The sequence below is a fragment of the Lepidochelys olivacea genome (assembly GCF_965140295.1).
Source record: "Lepidochelys olivacea isolate rLepOli2 genome assembly, chromosome: 1".
Classification (NCBI taxonomy): Eukaryota; Metazoa; Chordata; order Testudines; family Cheloniidae; genus Lepidochelys; species Lepidochelys olivacea.
The window spans coordinates 337737145-337758122 of NC_140411.1; the positions used below are offsets into that span (position 1 = coordinate 337737145).

Below are 20978 nucleotides of genomic sequence, written 5' to 3' on the forward strand. Positions count from 1 at the left end.
GAAATTCTTACCATGGCTGTTACAACTTTGCTGTCCCCAAGAACTAAAGAAACGAATGGTAACAGAAATCATTTGCACCTGGCATTGTGAAGAAGCGTCTGTTTGGATAGGTTTGGGGAGACGTAGTTTTCTCAATAACAGAAGCACTTTAGTTTATTCGTGTTGGGCCCGATTCTGTTCTCATGCCGGTGTAAATCTGGAAGAATTACACTCCACTTAACACGGCTGTGCAATCCAAATTTGAGCCTTGGCTAGAAGAGGTGTCTCAGACACATGCTCTGCTCCTTCTGACAGCCCTGCCTCTATTCCCTCCATGGTGATCTTGCATATTGATACCATTCAAGAGCTGCCAGATCTGATTTAAGGCCTCTCCATCCCTTCCCAGCTTTTATTAGCAAAGAAACTTACAGCCTTTGTGGTCAATCCATGAATTATTCTGGTAGGAAGGGCATCAAGGATCAGAGTGTCAGCCTGGGGAACTTAAATCTGCAAATGAATTGCCATTGACTGTCACTATAGAGAAGAATAAAAAGAAATCTAAAGCCAGACTCAGCTGTTTCCTGGGACCTCTGAAATGAAGGAGTAGGTGGTTGAATCAATGGGTGCTTTGATACAACTAGACTCTGGTGACTAAGGCAATAGCTACTTCTAAGAAAGTGACCTTAAGTACCACACTTTTGTCTTCTTCTTTTTTTTTTTGCTTTAATTTTTACTAAGTGGCCTTGTGTAAATTTCAAGTTACAATGAGTTGTTGCCATGGTGATAGCCACTGAAAGCCAAGGGAAGTTGGTGAGGGTCATAAAGGTGTGAGGTCTTGGCTCCTAGTGGTGGGAGCTCAATAGACAGCTTAATCCAAGTCTGAGGAGGGACATTCCAGGAGAACGGTGGAGGGAAAGTTAAGAGACTCAGCTGAGCACAAGGGGATATGAAAGGGAGAGGCTTTCTGCTGAGGGCACTAGATATTGGCTCTGAGTCCAGCCTAGTGCTAAGAGCGAGACAAGAAGGATAGCTATTCACTTGTCTATTGTTTCATACAGATACAACATCTGCTTGTCTGACTTCATTGGTTTGTGCAGGGCTTGCTTATTACTGTACATGTGGGATGTTTATTTATGGAAAAATAACTCTTGTTCAGAAACAGGAAAAATCTATTTCTTTTAAGAACCAAGTCTCTAGTTGTAGAGAACAGAGCACCTTTCAGCAAACTGCTCATAGTTCCTGGTAGAGGGGCTGTAACTAATCCACACACTTCCATCTATAGGACTCACCTTCCAGGGTGTAGTAGTGCAAAGGAGAGTAGTAGTGCAAAGGAGAGACTTATGTAATGGGACCTTCCTTCCCCTGCCTACTGAACTTGGGACACCAGAGTGTGGGTGAATTATCTTAATTTCCTGCTAATGTAAAGTTTTTATATTTCACTCATAAGGGCCCCTATTGGCCGGTCTGAGCAGTGGCTCGAGCCAGCCACAACTAACACCCCACTGCTTTCCTCTTCTCTTGATTGCCCGTTGGCATCCAATGAGTTATGAGCATTCCCTGTTCATATAGATGGTAACAGTGATGTGCGGTGGTCCTGCGAGATACTGTGGTTTCCTGTAGCTTTTCCCCATAGGACCACCAGACATTTTGGCCAATGGCAGTGCGTTCCCTTGATCTTATTTTGATACTGGCCTTTTCGAGGTGCTCTCCAATTCATATCCACCAGGCTCACACGCCAAGGCTTGAACAGCTATTGCACTTTTCTTATTTTCCTCATTTGCCAGGTCATCTTGGTGCTAATTTATGTTCCTGGTTTAAAAAGGAGAGACAGCAGCCATAAAGAAGTTAGAATTTAGTGTTCTTGCAGCGTTTGGATGCTCCTCATTACTCGCTGTCCTCTTGAACTTGAAGCCTCTCTTTCTCAAGGGACACTGGGATTTATAGAAGCACTTAGCATTGGCCTAACTCTGCTCCCATTGAGGTCAGTAGGTGCTTTGCCATTGACTTCAATGGGAGCAGAGTTAGGCCAACTCTGCATTTTTGAAAAACTTTTCCCTTTATGGAGTCAGTGGTCTGGACAGTAGCTCTGGCACTATTAAAACCCTGAGGAATCATCGAAATTTGAGATGGCAAAAACCTGTTTGATCGTATAACCTACTACCATGCCAGTGCAGTAATGCTCCCTTTAGTTTATCCTTTTGTGCTTTGTTGAGTCTACTTTCAGATGACTCCAGGTATGGCTCTTCTGCCACCTCTTGGAAGTGGCAGGCATATTTACCCTTTATAGCTATTATTTTTACCTCTAGCCCTCAGTATTCTACCAAAAATTTAGCAGTGTATACTACTATCTAAGGCACTGAGATGGCCCTGATTACCCTAGGACTTAAACACTTCACAGTCTTTAATAATGTGTCACACAACACATCTGTGACACAGGGAATTGCTAAGATCCCCATTCTGCCGATGGGGAACTGAGGCAAGGAGAGACTTGCCCACCATCACTCAGAACGTCTGTGGTACAGCAGAGAATTGAAGCTAGGTCATTTAAGGCCTAAACTAGCACCCTAACTCCCGGGCCATCATTCTGCTGGTAGGCATTACTGCACTAGTTATTATTTACAACTCACCAGATATCCCTCAGCAAACACCACTGATACATCATCTTCATGTAAACCAGGTCACCTCTCAAACAGCAGAACAAGCACGATGTTCTGTAATGACAGCACCTGGGTAATCATGGTAGCAAGGCAGATTCAGAGCACTTCACTCATTCCCTAGAGTTTGTCTCCCTTTAGGGTCACCCCAGAAGCTACAGCTGCTTCACAGTATAGCTAGTGTGACTTTACACTCCATATTCTTCATTAAAATATTATTATGATATGAATATGGCATAACTAAGATATGTTTTATGCAAACCGGGTCATGTGAGATAGCATTGGAAAGGTTATGATTTACTGAATGTGTTTATCCAATTTGTATGCATGTATCATTTCTGTATCTAAAATTAGGAATATTGGTGGGAATACCCACCAGACAGCAGGCCATCAGCCTTGATGGGCCATTAGGAAGAAGCAATAAGACTTTGAATATACTAATCTCTCTCCTTCTGAGAAGCTGGGATGTTGCTTTGACACTACAAGGTCAGGTGGTCATATCACCTGGTACTAAACATCGTCTTGGATTTCTAGTGATTTTCCACTAAAAGGAAGGGGAGGTCCAAGACTGGAAAACAAAAGGTTCCAGCCTTATGTAAATTATGTTTAAGGCTGGGGAGTAAGTTGATCTAGGTTCACTCTTCATTGAATCCTCACCCAGGATGACAGCTGGAAAGATCTGAGAAACAAAGACATTTGGGTTGTGGGATGGGGGGGGGAGAGTGGGGAAAGAGTTGTGCCCAGGCTGGAAAAGGGATCTTGTCTGTGAATATGGTGTCTGAATATTTAAGCTGCAAACAAGGTAGCTAACCTTCAAGAATTTCTGCAACCTGCACGAAAGCAACATTTAGGGTGAGAAATTACTTCTTGAAACCAGTCTCTTTAAGATCTTAAGCTTAGTATATGTGTTTTGTTTTATTTGCTTAGTAATCTGCTTCGTTCTGTTTGCTATCCCTTATAATCAGTTAAGATCTGCCTTTTGTAGTTCATAAACTTGTTTTTGCTTATTATAAAACCCAGTTTGTGCAATTTATAACTGGGAGGGCAAGAAGTTGTGCATATCTTCCTCCACATTGAGGGAGGAGGTGAATTTATGAGCTTACGTTGTACAGATTTCTGAAAGCTGCTTGCAGATTCTATGTGATTCTACAGCTGGTGTGTCCCTGCCTGTGTGTGTGTGTTGCCAGAAGCCGGAGAGCCTGATTCAGCAAAACAGGGAGAGGGAGCGCAGACTAGTGGAGCAGACAGCCTCAGTGAAACCCCAGTACATCAGATGGCATCCCAGACTGGGGGTCCAAGCTGTCACAGCTATCTCAAAACAGAAAGCAGCATTTAGGAACACAGAATAGAATTCCCTATGAACTTCAGGTAGGGTTTTTTAAATACAGTACTTGCTTCATAGGACAACAGATTCTTTTTACTAGTGTGTGCATTGTTAAGAAATCAGTGCAGTGCATGGAAATGTTATTACATAATTTTATGCCCTCTTCCAGCTTGGAAAGGGTGAAACAGACAAAATAATATTGAAATATGTCACTCAGAGGGCTGTTGCAAGGGTTTAATTAGTTAAGGTTTGTAAAGTGCTTTGATACGAAAATGTTCTTACTTTCTAAGCCAGTCCTGTAGTGTTGCTTGTTTCTCAGTAGATTCTGTATTAGTGCTATTTCCTGCTTCTCAGAACAAGTTAAAAAAAATGTTAAGACAGGTATAGAAGATAGAGGATCTTGTTTTTAAATCAACCTTCCAGGGTACTTTTTTTTTTTTTTTTGGCAGTAGAAAAGATAATTCACACTTTCCTCAGCTGAATGAGGAGGATAAAAGCAAAGGGCCAGATCTCCAGCTAGTGTAAATCAGTATAACTCCATTCATTTCAATAGAGCGAAAATGATTTACATCAGCTGAGGACCTGGCCCAGTAATATGCTCTGTCATCTGCACAGTAACAACTAGACCCTAGTTTATAGGTGAAGGTAGCTTTTGTTTCCAGGAAAATTCTGTGCCATTAATGATTAAAACATAAAAGCAGTAAGCACAATTCACAACCAATTATGTTTTATTAATGTTTTTCTAATACACGCCATAGCCCAGCAATCATGAGGCTGTTCAAGAGAGCTGTTCTAAAATCAGCTAATAGCAGAATGTAATTTGCAGCAGCTTCTGCACACTTACAAAACACTTGCTCTGTTAATTGTGATTTCACACTCCACTGAAGGCTGAAGCCTTGAGGTAACATTCATGTGATGGAACAGTTACCAGTCTGTGGTTTGGTGTGGGAGCATTCCTTATTATTTATTATTATTTATTATTTTAGGGTAGGCTACAGTAGTTAATTTCAATTTTTTTAAATATTAAAAATAAACCTAGCAGAGACAGGCCCCTTACCAGTTGCTAAACACTTTAATTCTTTCTTTTCCCCACGAACCTAAACAGGAAAAGTATGTCTCCTGGCTCTGATGTCTTTCACTCACTCACCATTGTTACCAAGAACAATTATTAATACTAGTATGTGTATTACAACAGAGTCATGATCAGGGCCCCACTGTGGTAGGTCTGCACAAGCACAGAAACCATCCCTGCTCTGAGTCTACTAAAGGGAGCTAAAGGGAGCAATGCTATTCCCATTTTACAGATAGGGAACTGAGATACAGAGGAAATTATGTCTAAGATTTTCAGATGTCTTCCAATGAGCATAAGGGATCAACCTTCCCTAGCCACTTTGGAAAATCCCAGCCTACCGATCTTGCCCAAGGTCACACAGGGAGTCAAGGCCAGATTTAGAGGCAGGCGACTGCCTGAGGTGCTGTGGGGGGGGGGGGGGTTACCGGGCTCAGGGTGATGTATGGTATTTAAACATTTGCCAAATGGAAGAGAGGCAAAGACGCACCTTGCCTGGGGTGCCAGGGAGTCTGTGGCAGAGTCAGGAACTGAATCCAGGTCTCCTGCATGCCAAAGACACTGAGGAAAATTGCTCTCTGTTCATCCTTACCTACAATCTAATTTAGTAGCCCAGGCTTTCGATATATTGCTGCCAATCCTCATTTTCTGCATTAAACGCCTCAATTTCCCCATAAATGGCCATTCGTGTTCTGACACTTTTCAGGGTTACCCAAACACTGCCACCTGCTTACAGCATGAGCGCCTGGTCTGGGCCCACCAGGGGATACCCTCCCCAGCTACTGACTGTTAGCAATACAGGGGATCCACTCCGGGCTTCACAAGCCCCTGCTCTTTCTCCACGCAGGCTCGCAATTTACACCCTGCAATTTGTTCCACTCAACTTATCACCCCAATCCCTTATCTTCTGGACAGCCACAATGCCTCTGTGGAAACAGTGCACCCCAGTTCACCACTGGGCTTACCACAAGGCACTTACACGCATCTCTAGTAAAACCACATTCAAGTTTATTTAACAGAGCTTGAGACAGAAAGTCACAAGAAAAGCAGATATAAGGGTTTGGAAACACAAGTAAAAGAAAATCATAAAATGCGTTCTGTAGCTTATACTTATTAACAACTTACTTTCCTATCTAATAAGGTATTTCTTACCCATGGTAAGTCTTTATAGTGTTGTCCAGTTCAGAAAGCTGGGATCCACCTTTCAGGAGATAGAGCCTCTTTTCTGTAACAGATACAATCTTGTGCTCTCTCCTCTTCTCTTAGACAGTTACAGACTATTGTTACTACCCAAGGTGGGTCCCTATTCAGAAACTTTTCTTCGGGTTCTTTTGTCTTTGTAAATCCTCAAACCTGCTGCTGGTCCAGGCAGTAAACACAGGGCTGGCTGTACAGATGTCCATTGTTCTCAGAGTTAGCCCTGAGGCCCGCCTTGCGTCAGGTGACAAGTTGCACTTCAACAGTTTAGAAACCCAATATCCTACAAGTTACAGAACTAAAATTATTTCCAGTACAAATATTGCGCAATAAGCCAGAAGCTGGGTGAGGAAGACAAGGGTGGATCACTCCAACTGCCCTGTTCTGTACACTCCCCCTGAAGCTCTGGTACACCCACTGTTGTAGACAGGATACTGGGCTAAATGGATAATTGGTCAGCCCAGTATGGCCGTTCTTATGTTCTTAATAACCATGACAATCAGCTAGTTCTTACCTTTCATCGGAGACCACACACGACCCCTTTTGAAGACATATTGAGAAGGTGGCCAAACACATAGGCACTAGACCTACCTGGGTATGCCTGTGTCACACTCACATTTTTCCTCATCACCAGTTTTGCAAAGGGAACTGTTCAGTCAACAAGAAACACAAGCTACTTACAGGACTGAACAAATGCCCATCAACAAGTTTAAGCTTGAAATGAAATGAAGGTTTCTAACCACCAGAGGAGTGAAGTTCTGGAACAGCCTTCCTAGGGGAGAAGTGGGACCAAAAACCTAACTGGCTTCAATAGTGAGCTTGATACATTTAGGGAGGGGATGGTATGATGAGCCTGCCTAAAACGGCGTGTGACCCATCTGTGACTGCTAGTAAGCAAACATTCCCAACGGGCAGAGATGGGACACGAGATGGGGAGGGATCTGAGTTACTACACAGAATTATTTCCTAAGTGTCTGGCTGGTGGGTCTTGCCCACAAGCTTGGGATGCAACTGATCTCTGTGTAGCTGATGTGTAGGGGACCGGCCCAGGCTCATGCACTGCCTTTCCCGGGGTAGTAAGCACAGCTGGAAACATCAGACAGCCCCCCCTCCCCCCCATCTGCATTAGAGAACATTTAAAGGCAAAGGTAATTACAGCTGCTAACTGCACAGGAGCAGTCTAGGAAAGGGACTTCCTGTATCCCTCCTCTATGCAGAGAGCCAGCCATAATATGGGCCTCTTGCTGTCACACAAGAGAGCTGTCTTGGCAGAGCAGTGGTGAAAGTGAAACTGGCAGATTCAAATGTCGCTGTCTGGCAGAAGCCAAGGCTCTGCCTACACAGCAGCTGGGCTGGAGGGTGAACAGAAGCTCACAGCAAGAACTGGGCTCAAGAAGACCTCTGCAGATGTTCCAAAGAGCTGCCAAGTGATCATGAGCAAAGGAGAGGGATGGGGTTTACTAGGAAAAGACAGGAAGACACTTCAGAAAAAAGGAAAATGCTAAATGCTTGTCCAATGAAGCAAGTCTTTGGTACCCAGTCCTGCAGACAGAGAGAGAAGTGAAGGGGGTCATCTGGTATCTGTATCTGGTGACTGTGCCTTATACCTCGTCTCTCTTCCTTGCCAGAGATTTCATCTCAGACCAGAGCATAGAGACATCCCTAAGAGCACTGAGGGACAAATCGCTTTCTAGTGTTGGGCAGGATACACACCCCTATATTTATACCGGGAGTGCTCACTGGCCTTTGGCCCCATTGACCATACTGTGCTGATGACATACATACAACAGCTAGCAGGAATAAATGAGGTAGCACTGTATGGCATCCACAGGTTAAAAAAGGTTATGATGGGCACCTGCTTCTCCTCATCTAATGGAGGTCTCCTCCTTTCGCCTTGCTGATTTTATGAGAGTATTTAAAGTGCTACCAAAATGCAGACAGCACTTGTCTGTGCGTTGCTTTCTCCACTGTTGCAGTCTCAGCTGTCACCAGTGCCTGGAAGAAATAAGCAGATGGGTGAAGAGAAGCAGGCCCCAGCTTAATCTAGGAAGGACAGAAGGGATGATGGTGGGAAGGCAGTAACTCTTTGAGGGACTTGCAAAGACTCTAACGTCACTTTACTTCAAGGTCGTCACACCACAAGACATCCAGATGGCGCAAAGCCTCAGACTTATGTTGGGCTTCCCACTACTCCTCAAAACACTCAGATTGCTACAGTACTGAAGAACGCTATCTTCCATCTTCAGCTGGCCGGAAGACTGCACATCCTCCTTGCATTGGAGCAGATGGCCATTTGTGATCCACATACTACTGCAGAAAGAAAAGGAGGACTTGCAGCACCTTAGAGACTAACCAATTTATTTGAGCATAAGCTTTCGTGAGCTACAGCTCACTTCATCAGATGCATACTGTGGAAAATACAGAAGATGTTTTTATACACACAGACCATGAAAAAATGGGTGTTTATCACTACAAAAGGTTTTCTCTCCCCCCACCCCACTCTCCTGCTGGTAATAGCTTATGTAAAGTGATCACTCTCCTTACAATGTGTCTGATAATCAAGGTGGGCCATTTCCAGCACAAATCCAGGTTTTCTCCCCACCCCCCCACACACATCCCCAAACCCACTGGGGGGGGCGGGGAGAAAACCTGGATTTGAAAACCAGATAGCTTATGCTCAAATAAATTAGTCTCTAAGGTGCCACAAGTCCTCCTTTTTCTTTTTGCGAATACAGACTAACACGGCTATTACTCTGAAACCTGTCATACTCCTGCAGCTCACTCTGCTGGGGCCGAATGTAACCACTACACCCAAGCCTCAGCAGGTACTGAATGCAGCACCCTGCTTCACAGAGCAACACAGGCCAATGCTTCCACATTGCATCAATGTTGTATAAACTCCACTGGCTCCCCTTTATTGATTGGAGTCCGAACATACAGGGTCCCTTAATGTCTGGGAGCTGGCTATCTCCAACAGTGTCCTATCAAGGGCTTCTGTGTCTCCCTCTCTTTGTGCAAAACCACTTAGGCTCTTTTTTATATACATATCAACAAGATCATCGTAGGGTATAGTCTCTGAGACAAGGACAGAATTTTAATTGTATGTCTGCATCATACCTAACAGAGAAGGGCCCTGATTCCTAATCTGGGCCTCGGCATTACCACAGTGCTAATACTAATAGACTTTATTCTGAAATAACTATTTGTTCTCTCTAAAAATATAAGGTAACATTTATAAATGCAATAACATATTTCAAGATGGGCATATGTACAGGAATAACTAATACTTCTTTGGCATAATACCTCCTGTCTTGTGTGTTATTCCGTCTTTTGAAGCCTTTCATAAACTTTCTGGGAGTTTTGACTGTAACGTCTGCTCTTCTATGATATGCCAACCATGTGATGAACTTGTGTAATTTTACTTGAGGCTTCAAATTTCAAAGCATGCAAAACCATTAATAATTAGATCCTAGGAGAAAAGTGATGTTGCAAAAGGGCAGAAACTGCTTCAGATCAACACTGAAATTCATTCTACGTACTTGGAAGGCTACCACTCAGCAAAGAGTTTGCATAAAGCTTTTAATTTATGGTGGAAAAAAAGCACATTTTAGGTATTCCACATTTTAATCATGTCCTTTTTGCAATATATCAGTTGTCAATCGAGTACAAGAAGGCACTGATTCAGTGTTAAATTTCCACACATCTTTTTTTCCCCATTTATAGTATATTATCAATAATAATAGCAATACCAACCTCTATTCATCAGTAGATGTCAATGTGCTTTAGTAAGGAGGTAAAGTATCATTTATCTGTTTTACAGATGGGTAAACTGAGAGGCACAGAGATGCAAAGTGACTTACTCAAGGTTATCCAGCAGATCAGTGGCAGAGCCAGGACTAGAAAACCTACATCTCCTGAGTCCCAGACTAATGCTCAATCTACAAGGCCATTGTGTGTCCCGAAACTGAACCAACTTTCTCCTGGAGAACTAACCACCAGAGAGGAAAACTCCTAGTGTACCAGAGCCTCAGGTGGTGTAAATTGGTGTAGCTCCTTGGAAGTCAAAATTATGCTGCCCCAATAAATCAATGTCATGGCATAAAGAAAATAAAGCATCTTGAGCTGCATCCTCAGCTGTGCAAATGACAATGGCTTGATTCTATAAAAAGGGATCTATAAAATCTTGAATCTATAAAAAGGGAAATAAGGACAACCCAGGGAATTGCAGACCAGTCAGCTTAACTTCTGTACCCGGAAAGATAATGGAGCAAATAATTAAGCAATCAGTTTGCAAACTCCTAGAAGATAATAAGGTGATAAGTAACAGTCAACATGGATTTGTCAAGAACAAATGGTGTCAAACCAACCAGATAGCTTTCTTTGATAGGGTAACAGTCCTTGTGGATGTGGGGAAGCGGTAGACATGATATATCTTGATTTAGTAAAGCTTTTGATGCTATCTTGCATGACCTGCTCATAAACACACAAGGGAAATGCAACCTAGATGGAGCTACTATAAGGTGGGTGCATAACTGGTTAGAAAACTGTTCCCAGAGAGTAGTTATCAGTATTTCACAGTCATGCTGGAAGTGACCGGGATCCCGCAGAGATCAGTTCTGGGTCCGGTTCTGTTCAATATCTTCATCAATGATTTAGATAATGGCATACAGAGTACACTTATAAAGTTTGCAGATGATACCAAGCTGGGAGGGGTTTCAAGTGCTTTGGAGGATAGGATTAAAATTCAAAATGATCTGGACAAACTGGAGAAATGGTCTGAAGTAAATAGAATGAAATTCAATAAGGACAAATACAAAGTACTCCACTTAGGACGGAACAATCAGTTGTACACATACAAAATGGGAAATGACGGCCTAGGAAGGAGTACTGCAGAAAGGGATCTGGAGGTCATAGTGGACCACAAGCTAAATATGAGCCAACAGTGTAACACTGTTGCAAAAAAAGCAAACATCCCTCTGAGAGGTATTAGCAGAAGTGTTGTAAGCAAGACACAAGAAGTAATTCTTCTGCTCTATTACATGCTGATTAGGCCTCAACTGGAACATTGTGTCCATTTCTGGGTGCCACATTTCAGGAAAGATGTGGACAAATTGGAGAAAGTCCAGAGAAGAACAACAAAAATGATTCAAGGTCTAGAAAACATGACCTATGAGGGAAGATTGAAAAACTTGGGTTTGTTTAATCTGGAAAAGAGAAGACTGAGAGGGGACATGATACCAGTTTTCAAGTACATAAAAGATTGTTACAAGGAGGAGGAAGAAGAATTGTTCTTCTTAACTCTGAGGATAGGCAAGAAGCAATGGTCTTAAATTGCAGCAAGGGAGGTTTAGGTTGGACATTAGGAAAAACTTCCTGTCAGGGTGGTTAAGCACTGGAATAAATTGTCTAGGGAGGGTGTGGATTCTCCATCATTGGAGATTTTTAAGAGCAGGTTGGACAAACACCTGTCAGGAATAGTCTAGATAATACTTAGTCCTGCCACAAGTGCAGGGGACTCGACTAGATGACCTCTCGAGGTCCCTTCCAGTTCTTTGATTCTATGTTCTGCTTCCCTAATCTGCTCTTAACGTTTTAACTGGATATAGTAGCCCTTCAGTGCTTAATTTGTGCCAGGGCTTGCCAAGGCTGAGCCCTGGCACCTCTAGGCTTGCCATGTCCGTTATGAAAGTAAAAAAATTGCTTGAGCCCTGGCATCTAACTGCTTGAGTCCCAGTACCTCTTTCATTCCAAATAAAGCACGGTAGTCCTTACTTCCTAATGAACGATGTGTAGTGCTGCTGCTCCTCATCTGCTGCCACCTTGTCAGACCTCGAAGGTGGCTGAATTCTGGAGATGTTGCGGAGTGGCCAAACAAAAGAAAAATGAAAAAGTGAAGGAAATCAACTAAACCATGGACATCACAGTTCCATTGCATTTGCTGGGTAGACAAGAGAAAACGGGAGAGGAGGAAATGGGAGAAAATGAAATTTCAAAATGTTTTAAAGACAATGTTTAGCCAAAAAAAATCCCTTTCCAAATGAAAAGAATTCCAAAATGTGGAAAGTTTTCATGGAAATGTCTTTTCCTTTTTTCCCCAACCAGCTCTAGTTTCTAATGCACACAAATTGACACCAATCCAACAAACCACTCAAGGTGATTTAGGATCAGATTTTCAAAAGAGCACAGGCCCAGATTTCCAAGTGCTCAACACTTAACTGGAATCAGATTTTCAACAGATGCCAGCAATCTGGCCCCGATTGTGAGTGCAGTGAATGAAGCTAAATTGATTACGCCCATTTTAATTCTCAATAAGACTGTCCAATGGGTTTAATGCAGTTTACCTAATCCACTACAAATTCACACCTTTAGTTAATTCAGATTACTCTTCCTGAATATTCCTGTGTAAACACACCTATAGATGCTTATGAAAATTGCCCACTTAAGAACATGCTTAACTTTAAGCATGAGTAGTTGCATTAAAGTCAATGGGACTATTCACATATTTATGTGCTTTGCTGGATTTTGGCAATAGACTTATTTTAATAACTGTATAATTTACCCCCTCATGAGTCCCCCAAGACATCAAAGGCACCAGTCCTCAATGAGGCAAACAGAACTGAAACACAATTTTTAGCTCAACTGACCTTGAGATACTGAATAACAGGCCAAATAAGTTAGAAAAATTTTCTACAAGTGAAAACACCTTATATTTTGACTCCCCATATCTCATGCATGCTTTATACAATTTCCTTCTGTCTTTCCAGAAAAATTCGAAGGCATATGCTCCAGTATGTGAAATTTCTGGCAGTTTGGTTTAGTTTCAGCTAAGTTATGTGTCAAACCCTGGTGTTTCATGGAAAGTTAGCTTCAGCCATAACTACGGAGAAAATGCAATTTTCTTTCCTTTACCTTGTCATCTATCGGCAATTTTCCTTTTTCTATTCCATCCAGGTCTGAGCTATCAGATTTCAGGCAGCCAGTATCAGTATGTGAGTAATTTGTGTACCTGGCATATATCTGTCACTCTGATGCTTGTGTTTCTGTGAAAAGGCTTTTACAAAAGGTGACTGGATCTCTAATTATAACGAGTCAGGAGATTCAGGCTTGTCCATCACTCACTTCCAGTGAAGTGAGGTACCTTATTCTACAGAATAGTGCTCATCAAGCATTAAGGTCAAGTTCTGGCAGAGGCAATATAAATGAGCCAAGTGTGTTGGATTAGCAGTGCTAGCATGTTGGTAGTCCATCATTTTCAGGAAGGGCATAGTGTAGCATTTAACCATGTCAGCACTTGTGAATCGGTCTTTAGACACATCAAATTTCAAGGAAAAATAGAATTTTGTCTAGAAATGTACTTCAGTAGAAAAAGGCACCTATCTTATGGTTTGTCTACACAGCAACTTAGTGTATGGCAAGCCAGGGTAAGAATTAAGAAATATGCCAGACTGCACTTGGATTTCACTGCACTATAGCAGCAGCAAGCTGGTGCACTATAGATGCACACCCTGGCTTGCTGCACAGTAATTTGCCTAGCAGACCGTCTCTTAGTTACCTTTGCCAGTAATTAATAATACCGTCAAAGGCAGCAGTTGCTGTTCACCCCTGTGCCAAAAAGTCACCAAACACAATAAAATCAAACCCACGTGCTAACCTTCTCCACTGCAGACATCAGCTTTTGCCGTTCCAAAACTGTAGGTAAAAAGATAAGCCACGCAGAATGCCATGAAGATCAACAAATTCAGACTACTTCTGATCTGGGAAGGTTCCAAAGTGGAGGTACCCTCATAGAGAACAACTTACCTCATGATTAATGGTATTGGAGACAGTTGATTGAGCTAACAGCCTCAGCATGGGCACCTGACCTTCATCCATTGCCCAGAGGAGATCACCGGCTCATGCCGCTATTGCGGTACAGTCCAGTACCCAGGTGTGTAGCCAGATTGACAAGGCTCAAGGAGATCCGAGGCACCGAGGTGCTCAGAGAATTCTCACTAGAACCTTCGCAATAATCTTAACCAAAACCGGAAGATTTGAAACTATGTAATTGTTAGACAGATTGTGATTGCCAAGCGTTGGTATTGTTATGCGGGAGAGTGTTGGAGGCCATCACAGACTGCACTGAAGCTAATGGCTATGCTAGCTACCGTTCATTCAGGCTAAACGGAATAAGCAATTAAGCTCCTTTGTTGAATATATATATAGCTGAAACAACTGAAACCACCGACCAAGGTGCTGAGCCACATGGAAAGATATGAGCAAGAACTAACTCAGGAAGAATAAGAATTCCCTGGGATTGATTGAAAACACAGGGGCTGGGCACTGATTGGGAGCCTATATCTATTTTGTCTGGTTTCTCATTTTGGTATTTGGATTGATTCTGTTCTAACAGAGGGGCCAAATTAATTTTCACCATGAATCTACCTTTCTAAAAAAGGCCTTACAGCTAGAGATGCACCAAAAATGCCCCAGAAAAACTAGAAGCTGATGAGTAATCTCATATTGGAGACAGCACCTAGTTAGTAGCTGGGACACTAGACTGGGAGATGGGAGATCAGGATCCTCTTTCTGGGCTCTGACACTGACTTGCTTTGTGACCTTGGGCAAATCCCTTCATTTCTCTTTGCCTCTGTTTCCCCTCACTTTGTCTATTTAGACTGTAATCTCTTTGGGATAGGGACGGTTTCTAAGTACATGTTTGCACAATGCCCGTCACAATGGGCCCTGACCTCAGTTGGGTAGTTAAATGCTATCACAGTATCAATGTTTGACAGATAGCCACTCCCGTTTGAAACAATATTCAAATGCACCATCTCAGAAAAGTGTTTTAATGTCAGCCAGCATGGATTTGGGCAGAATGGTGATATCACTTCTGGAAGCACGCGGCACAATTCAGCTCTGAGTTAGTAGGTGCTATTCCAACTGCAGGGAAGGGAAGAATATGGCCCACGTTCTTTTACATGTAACACTGCCAGGCATGACTTATGTATATTGCAGAGCTAACACACCCCAAACCAAGCAAGCATGTCAGAGGTGTCTGTCGATGGAGATGTGCAGGAGGGAAATTAAAATCCTAGCTCATCTTTGCTAACGGCTTCAAACCAACTTTTCTTCTTCACAGCCAGCACTCTGCAGGAATCCCCACCTGAACATCTAGCCACCTGAATCTACCTTGCTGCTTAAGGCTTGTTCTTTTACTAATCACATAGCCAAATGGAAAACATTTGCTCCTGTAAGCATCGCCCCTTTGACAGTCCTAAAGGGAACAATTTTTGGCAAGCCGCCCCTCCCCTTCTCAGACTGATATGTCTGCCACACTTGTTCTTGTGGGCAGCGCAGTGACACAAAAAGAACCCAAAGCCACATGGGGCTCCAGGAGCAATGAGAAGGAAGAGGTTTGGAAGTGAGGTCGGCCAGTTTGCAGGATGAGAGAAAGCTGTGCCTGCAAAAGGGAGTCTTTTTTTTTAACTGAAAATTATGTTCCTGGTTAATATTTAAAAGCTAAGAGACTGAACACCTGAGAGGCAGTGATCATGTTTTCCTGGGAGCCAGGAATCTGCCCCCATGTTCCTGTCCATTTTATAAAATACAGAATTTTTCCCTGGCTTTGGACTCCACTGCAGTTTGGAGACCTGAGTGAACCACTGGCCTGCTGAGTGGGGCTAGCTAGCCTGTGTACATCAGGAACCAGCCCCCCCTTAGTGTGTCACATGTTGCCAACCTTCTGTCCCCTCACAGACCTCCCAGGGGGCACCCCATCCTTCTCATGACAGAAGTCCTTTGGACCAGCATGTAGAGTGCCAGAGAAGTGAGATGGCTTGACAGAGGAGAATGAGTGGGCCTACCCCCATCTCTCTCCCTTCCACATCCACTCCCTGATGCCCATGGAAAATGCCAACCCTTGCCCCTGCCATGTTTCTCACTCGAAAAAGCTGGTAGCCAAAGAAATTAATGTGAATGATGAAAGGCTGGAATAAAGCTGACACTTTGCAGGATTGCTCATTCCAGATGAAATTTATCCCAAGACAGAAGGCCTGCCCATGTCCCTATATACCACCTAAGATGGCATTGATGCATAGGGCCTTGTGTAGGTTGTCTATGGGATTTAGAACACAGGGTTGTCTCTAACTAGACATTTCTGAGGGGAAGTTACTTGTTCCCGACAGCCTCGGAGTGCTGTTGTGACAAACTACTTTTGTGACAAACTGTGACAAACTGCCCATAAAACCCTCAAGGAAAAGGAGAAGGTAGGTGTGGGAAGGAAGGGTGGCTGGCTATGGGACTGGCAGAGAGCTCAAAAGATCTGGGTTGGATTCTGAGCTGAACCACAATAATCTTCGGTGAGTCATTCATTATTATTGGTATTACTGTATATTGCACTAGGCTCTGTACAAACACAGGACAAAAGACAGTCCTCACCCCAAAGAACTTGAAAGCGAAGTATAAGACAAGAGACAACAAATGGATACAAACAGATGCAGGAGTACAAGGAAAAAATTCACTAGCATGATAAGCAGTGGTCTCAGCAGCCTCGCTCAGCTCCCATTTAGCTACATAAATAAGTAGCCAGATTTTCAGAAGTGTTCAGTTCATTGGGTATGGAGCTCTTTTGAAAACTTGCCCATAAAGTGTGGGAGCTGCGGAGTGCAGAGTTCTTTTGAAAATCTGCTTTTTATGTAGGTGTGAAAATGGGAGCTAAGCTCTTTTCAAAATCTGGCCCCCCAGCAGAGGAAGTGAGCCATTGAAAACCTGGCCCTTAAGCTCTGTGCCTCAATTTCCCCACCTATAAAATGGGGATAACAATCTTCATGGGGCTGTTGTGGAGATAAATACATTAAATGTTTGTTGTGGCCCTAAGATACCAGGATGATATAGGCCAAACAAATGCACAGAATAGATAATGCATAGGAAATCTCAGAGCACGTTATAGTCCAGAGAACAGATTACTACCATGAACTATGGAAGCAGATCTGATTGAATTATAAGCTGCCAATAATTTATCTGACAATTTTGTCCAATAAATTATTTGCAAACAAATATTTTTCATTATCTGAAGCACTCTGAAGATGGTTGAATAATATTGGGCAAATAATTTGTTTGACTGAATTTGATGTTGAATTATTTGTGAATATATTTCTTTTGTTATTCCTACCAGCTTTCCCTGAATAGATGTTAACTTGAGAGGTTCTTTTCCTGCATTGATTAAAAAACCATATGGCTGATTGCCTATGGTTAAGGGTGAAACTGTTTGTTTGCAGCTGACATATCATTTACCGGTGAATGGAGAACTCGGCTGAAATGGGCTGCGGTTCAGGCTATATAGACATCATTATGGCTATAAAGAAGTATGTTTAAATGTGTAGCTGGCTTGCTACTGACTTATGATATAAAGATGCTGGAGTAAATATAAATAAAATTCTGTCCTTTGCCAGAATCTGATAGAGCAATATAGAAACTCCCCCAGGATAAACAGCTGCATCGGAATAAGCTTGTTCATCCATCTTTCAGTGTTAAATTTGAATTGTCTCTTTAAATTTCTTAGCGCTCTGTTTTAAATAATGCTAAGTGTTTCTAAATTATACACAGCCCTGCAAGTCTAATCATAATAAATTTTGCTTTAAGAAAAAGGTAAGTACGGTAATGAAATATTAAAGTGCTCTACTTAAATATTACCATGTTTGATTTTTTAAGGACTTGGAGTTCAAGGTGGCCACATTAATCCATGCTGTAAAGAGACACTATCAAGAAGTTTACAGGCAAATATATATATAGTCATGAGACTGTTGTAGCATAACATGGTGAGATCTAAAGGTTTGATCCTGCAATCACAGCAAAATGCCCATTGACTTCAATGGGAGTAGAATCAGCCCAAATATATACATGCTTGGATGTCTGTTCTACCCTTGACCCATGCACTGAACTATGATTAACATTAAAGTGAGCACGTTCAGCCCTAGGCATTTTTCTGCCTTGGGCAAACTTCAATATGCGTATCCTTTCTGTTCTAGCTCATCTTCTTTGCTTTTACCTTTTCCTTGAGTTATTTTCCTGCAAGGTTTTTAACTTTAAAGACAAATGATCAGGTGTTTAAGGCACTAGACCATGATTCACGAGATCTGGGTTCAGTTTCCAGTTCTGTCACAGACTCACTGCATGTCCTTGGGCAAGTTTTTTAATCTCCCTGAGCCTCAGTTCCCCCATCTTTAAAATTGGGTTAATAATATTTCTTTTCTCCCATCCTTTGTTTATCTTGCCCAGGAAGGGGAGCCAGAGCCTCCCTCCCACAATGTCTCCCTCCCTCAAGCCAGGCAGAAGGTGGTAGGGATGTACCTCCCCTTCCCATGGAGGGTGGGGCAGCTGGAGTTCAGCCTGGCACTTTGGAAGAAAAGGTCCTCTGCTGAGCAGAGCAACAACTAAATACCCAGCACCGGCAGGCCCAGCTGGCAGCAAGGGAGAATTCTGAAGCTGTGGGAGGGGCAAGTGGGATCCAGTGGGTGGAGCTAGCTTGAACCAGGAAGGGGGGATATAACCTAGGGGAGGCTGACAAGTGCAGTGAGACACAGAGGGAGCTGCAGCCTGAATGGAGGGTGGAAGGAAACATAAGGGCAATACGACTCTCAGAGTAGGGGAGACAGCAGAAGAGCGTTGAGTGTGAGAGAGAGCTAGATATGAGGGGAATCTGCTTTATTTATTCTTCATCTCCTGTCCTAACTTGTTGCTTAACAGCACTCAGCAACATTCCACATTTGGCTTGTTTCACCCCAGAGTTGGTTGTTTTTCTATGGAACTTTGTGTATAGTTGCTGTGTAAAATTTGTTCAGCTTGTGAAGCAATTATGGATCCTTTGGGATGAAAGGCACTATGCACATGTAAGCTGATCTTATTTCTCATTGCCGGAGCTTTCCATTTTCCCAAACCATGTCCTTTTAACACTGCTCTGAATGTTTTATTGATGAAAAGAACATAATAACTGATGTCTCCTTTTGCCTTTCCTAATTCCTTTTGTCTATTTAGGGGCTTGATGGAAAGTCTTGTTGGCTTGTTCGTCCCTTGCTTGTGGGACAGCACTTCACATTTAGCAATGGGTCAAGAGGACTAAGGGGCACATCTACTTCTGCCCAGGCTTCTTAAAGCTGCCAAAACAGGACCAATGAAGATGTTCACCAGGCTGCAGGTGCTTGCCCTGGCTTTGCTCTCCAAGGGAGTTTTCCTTTCCCTAAGTGACCATAACTTTTTAAGAAAGGAAATTAAGATAGAAGGAGACTTAGTCTTAGGTGGTTTATTCCCAATTAATGAAAAAGGCACCGGGACAGAAGAATGTGGGAGAATCAATGAAGACCGAGGCATCCAGCGCTTGGAGGCTATGTTGTTTGCCATTGATGAAATCAACAGAGACAATTACTTGCTCCCAGGAATTAAGCTTGGAGTTCATATTTTGGACACATGTTCGAGGGATACATATGCTTTAGAACAGTCTCTGGAGTTTGTCAGAGCATCTTTGACGAAAGTGGATGAAGCGGAGTATATGTGTCCCGATGGATCTTACGCCATTCAAGAAAACATTCCATTACTCATTGCAGGTGTCATAGGTGGTTCTTACAGCAGTGTCTCCATACAGGTAAGACATTTCAAAACGTACACCCTCCGGAGAGAACTATTCATCTTGAGCTTCCCTGAAAGAAAAACCTACTAAATACGGTACAGATCATGGGTCAAATTTGTTCCTAGAGCCAATGAATTTACACCAAGGATGAACCTAAACCAAATTGATTTAAAAAAAAAATCTGCTAAAACTTAAATATGGGTAGGCTGGACATTTCCTTTAGTGATAGTAGAACCTGTGGGACTTTGTGATTTTGAAAAAATTAGATAATATATTGTAAGCTTTGACTTTCCCAGAACTTTTTTGAATATCAAGATTTTTTTAAAATCTCAATTCACACCATTGTTTTCACACGGAAATTTAACACCACCATAAATATTTCTGAGTAAATGGAAGCCTTTGTCGTGCAAATAGTAAAGATGATTTTTAAAGTAATTCTTGCCCTAGGCCGACCAAAGAATAAAATAAAATAAAATATCATGTAACAGCCCAAAACTTGCATTACACCAGAACCAAAGGGAACTTGACCTCCAGACATTAGAGTTTTGCATTAAGGGCCTGATCTAAAACCGACTTAAGCCAACAGAAGTTTTTCTACTGTCTTCAATGCTCATTGGATGAGATCTTGTATCTAGAAGCCACAATTTTAATGGGTTCTAAATTTGCTGTGATTTCTTTATGTCTTTGTATTGTTCGTGATAAGAATGTGTTTAACTCTCTGCTGTGTATGAATGGGGAAGGTGTCTGAAGAGGTGCCTATAAGGCTAAGTGCTATAAGAAGTCTGACTACAGCTGATTAGGTTTTAGCTTAATTAGAGAAGAGACCCTGACTTTTTGTTTTGTACATCAAGTGAATGCAAAGAACAGATATTTTCCTCCATTTTTTTACAGAGATTCTGCCTGCTCCTCTACCTATCTAGTATGTCTACCGCACCCATTGCCACAGTGTCAGGGTGCTGAGACTTCCAAGCTTCTTCCAAAACGTTCATCTCTTGCCTCAGAATGCAATTCCCATCACTATAAAAATCCTCGTGCATCTTTGGGGAAGGCTGATCTATTTTCAGTTCTTCTCTGCTGAACCAAAATCTACCCCCCTTATTCACAAAGGAGCAGTGTTTTACTCCTCAAACAGTCCCATCTAAACAGAAGGGACAA

At 42.5% G+C, this 20978-nt stretch overlaps 1 protein-coding gene across 3 annotated transcripts in view; it reads left to right on the forward strand.

Moving 5' to 3' along the window:
- Nucleotides 1-20978, forward strand: part of GRM3 (glutamate metabotropic receptor 3) — a 156695-nt gene that overhangs the window by 77925 nt on the left and 57792 nt on the right. For all 3 annotated transcript variants that reach the window (XM_084643510.1, XM_084643509.1, XM_084643511.1), the window contains one exon: nucleotides 19235-19838. In XM_084643510.1, the coding sequence (XP_084499636.1) occupies nucleotides 19371-19838 (468 nt within the window). In that variant the 5' untranslated portion in view covers nucleotides 19235-19370. The remainder of the gene's footprint in view (nucleotides 1-19234; nucleotides 19839-20978) is intronic.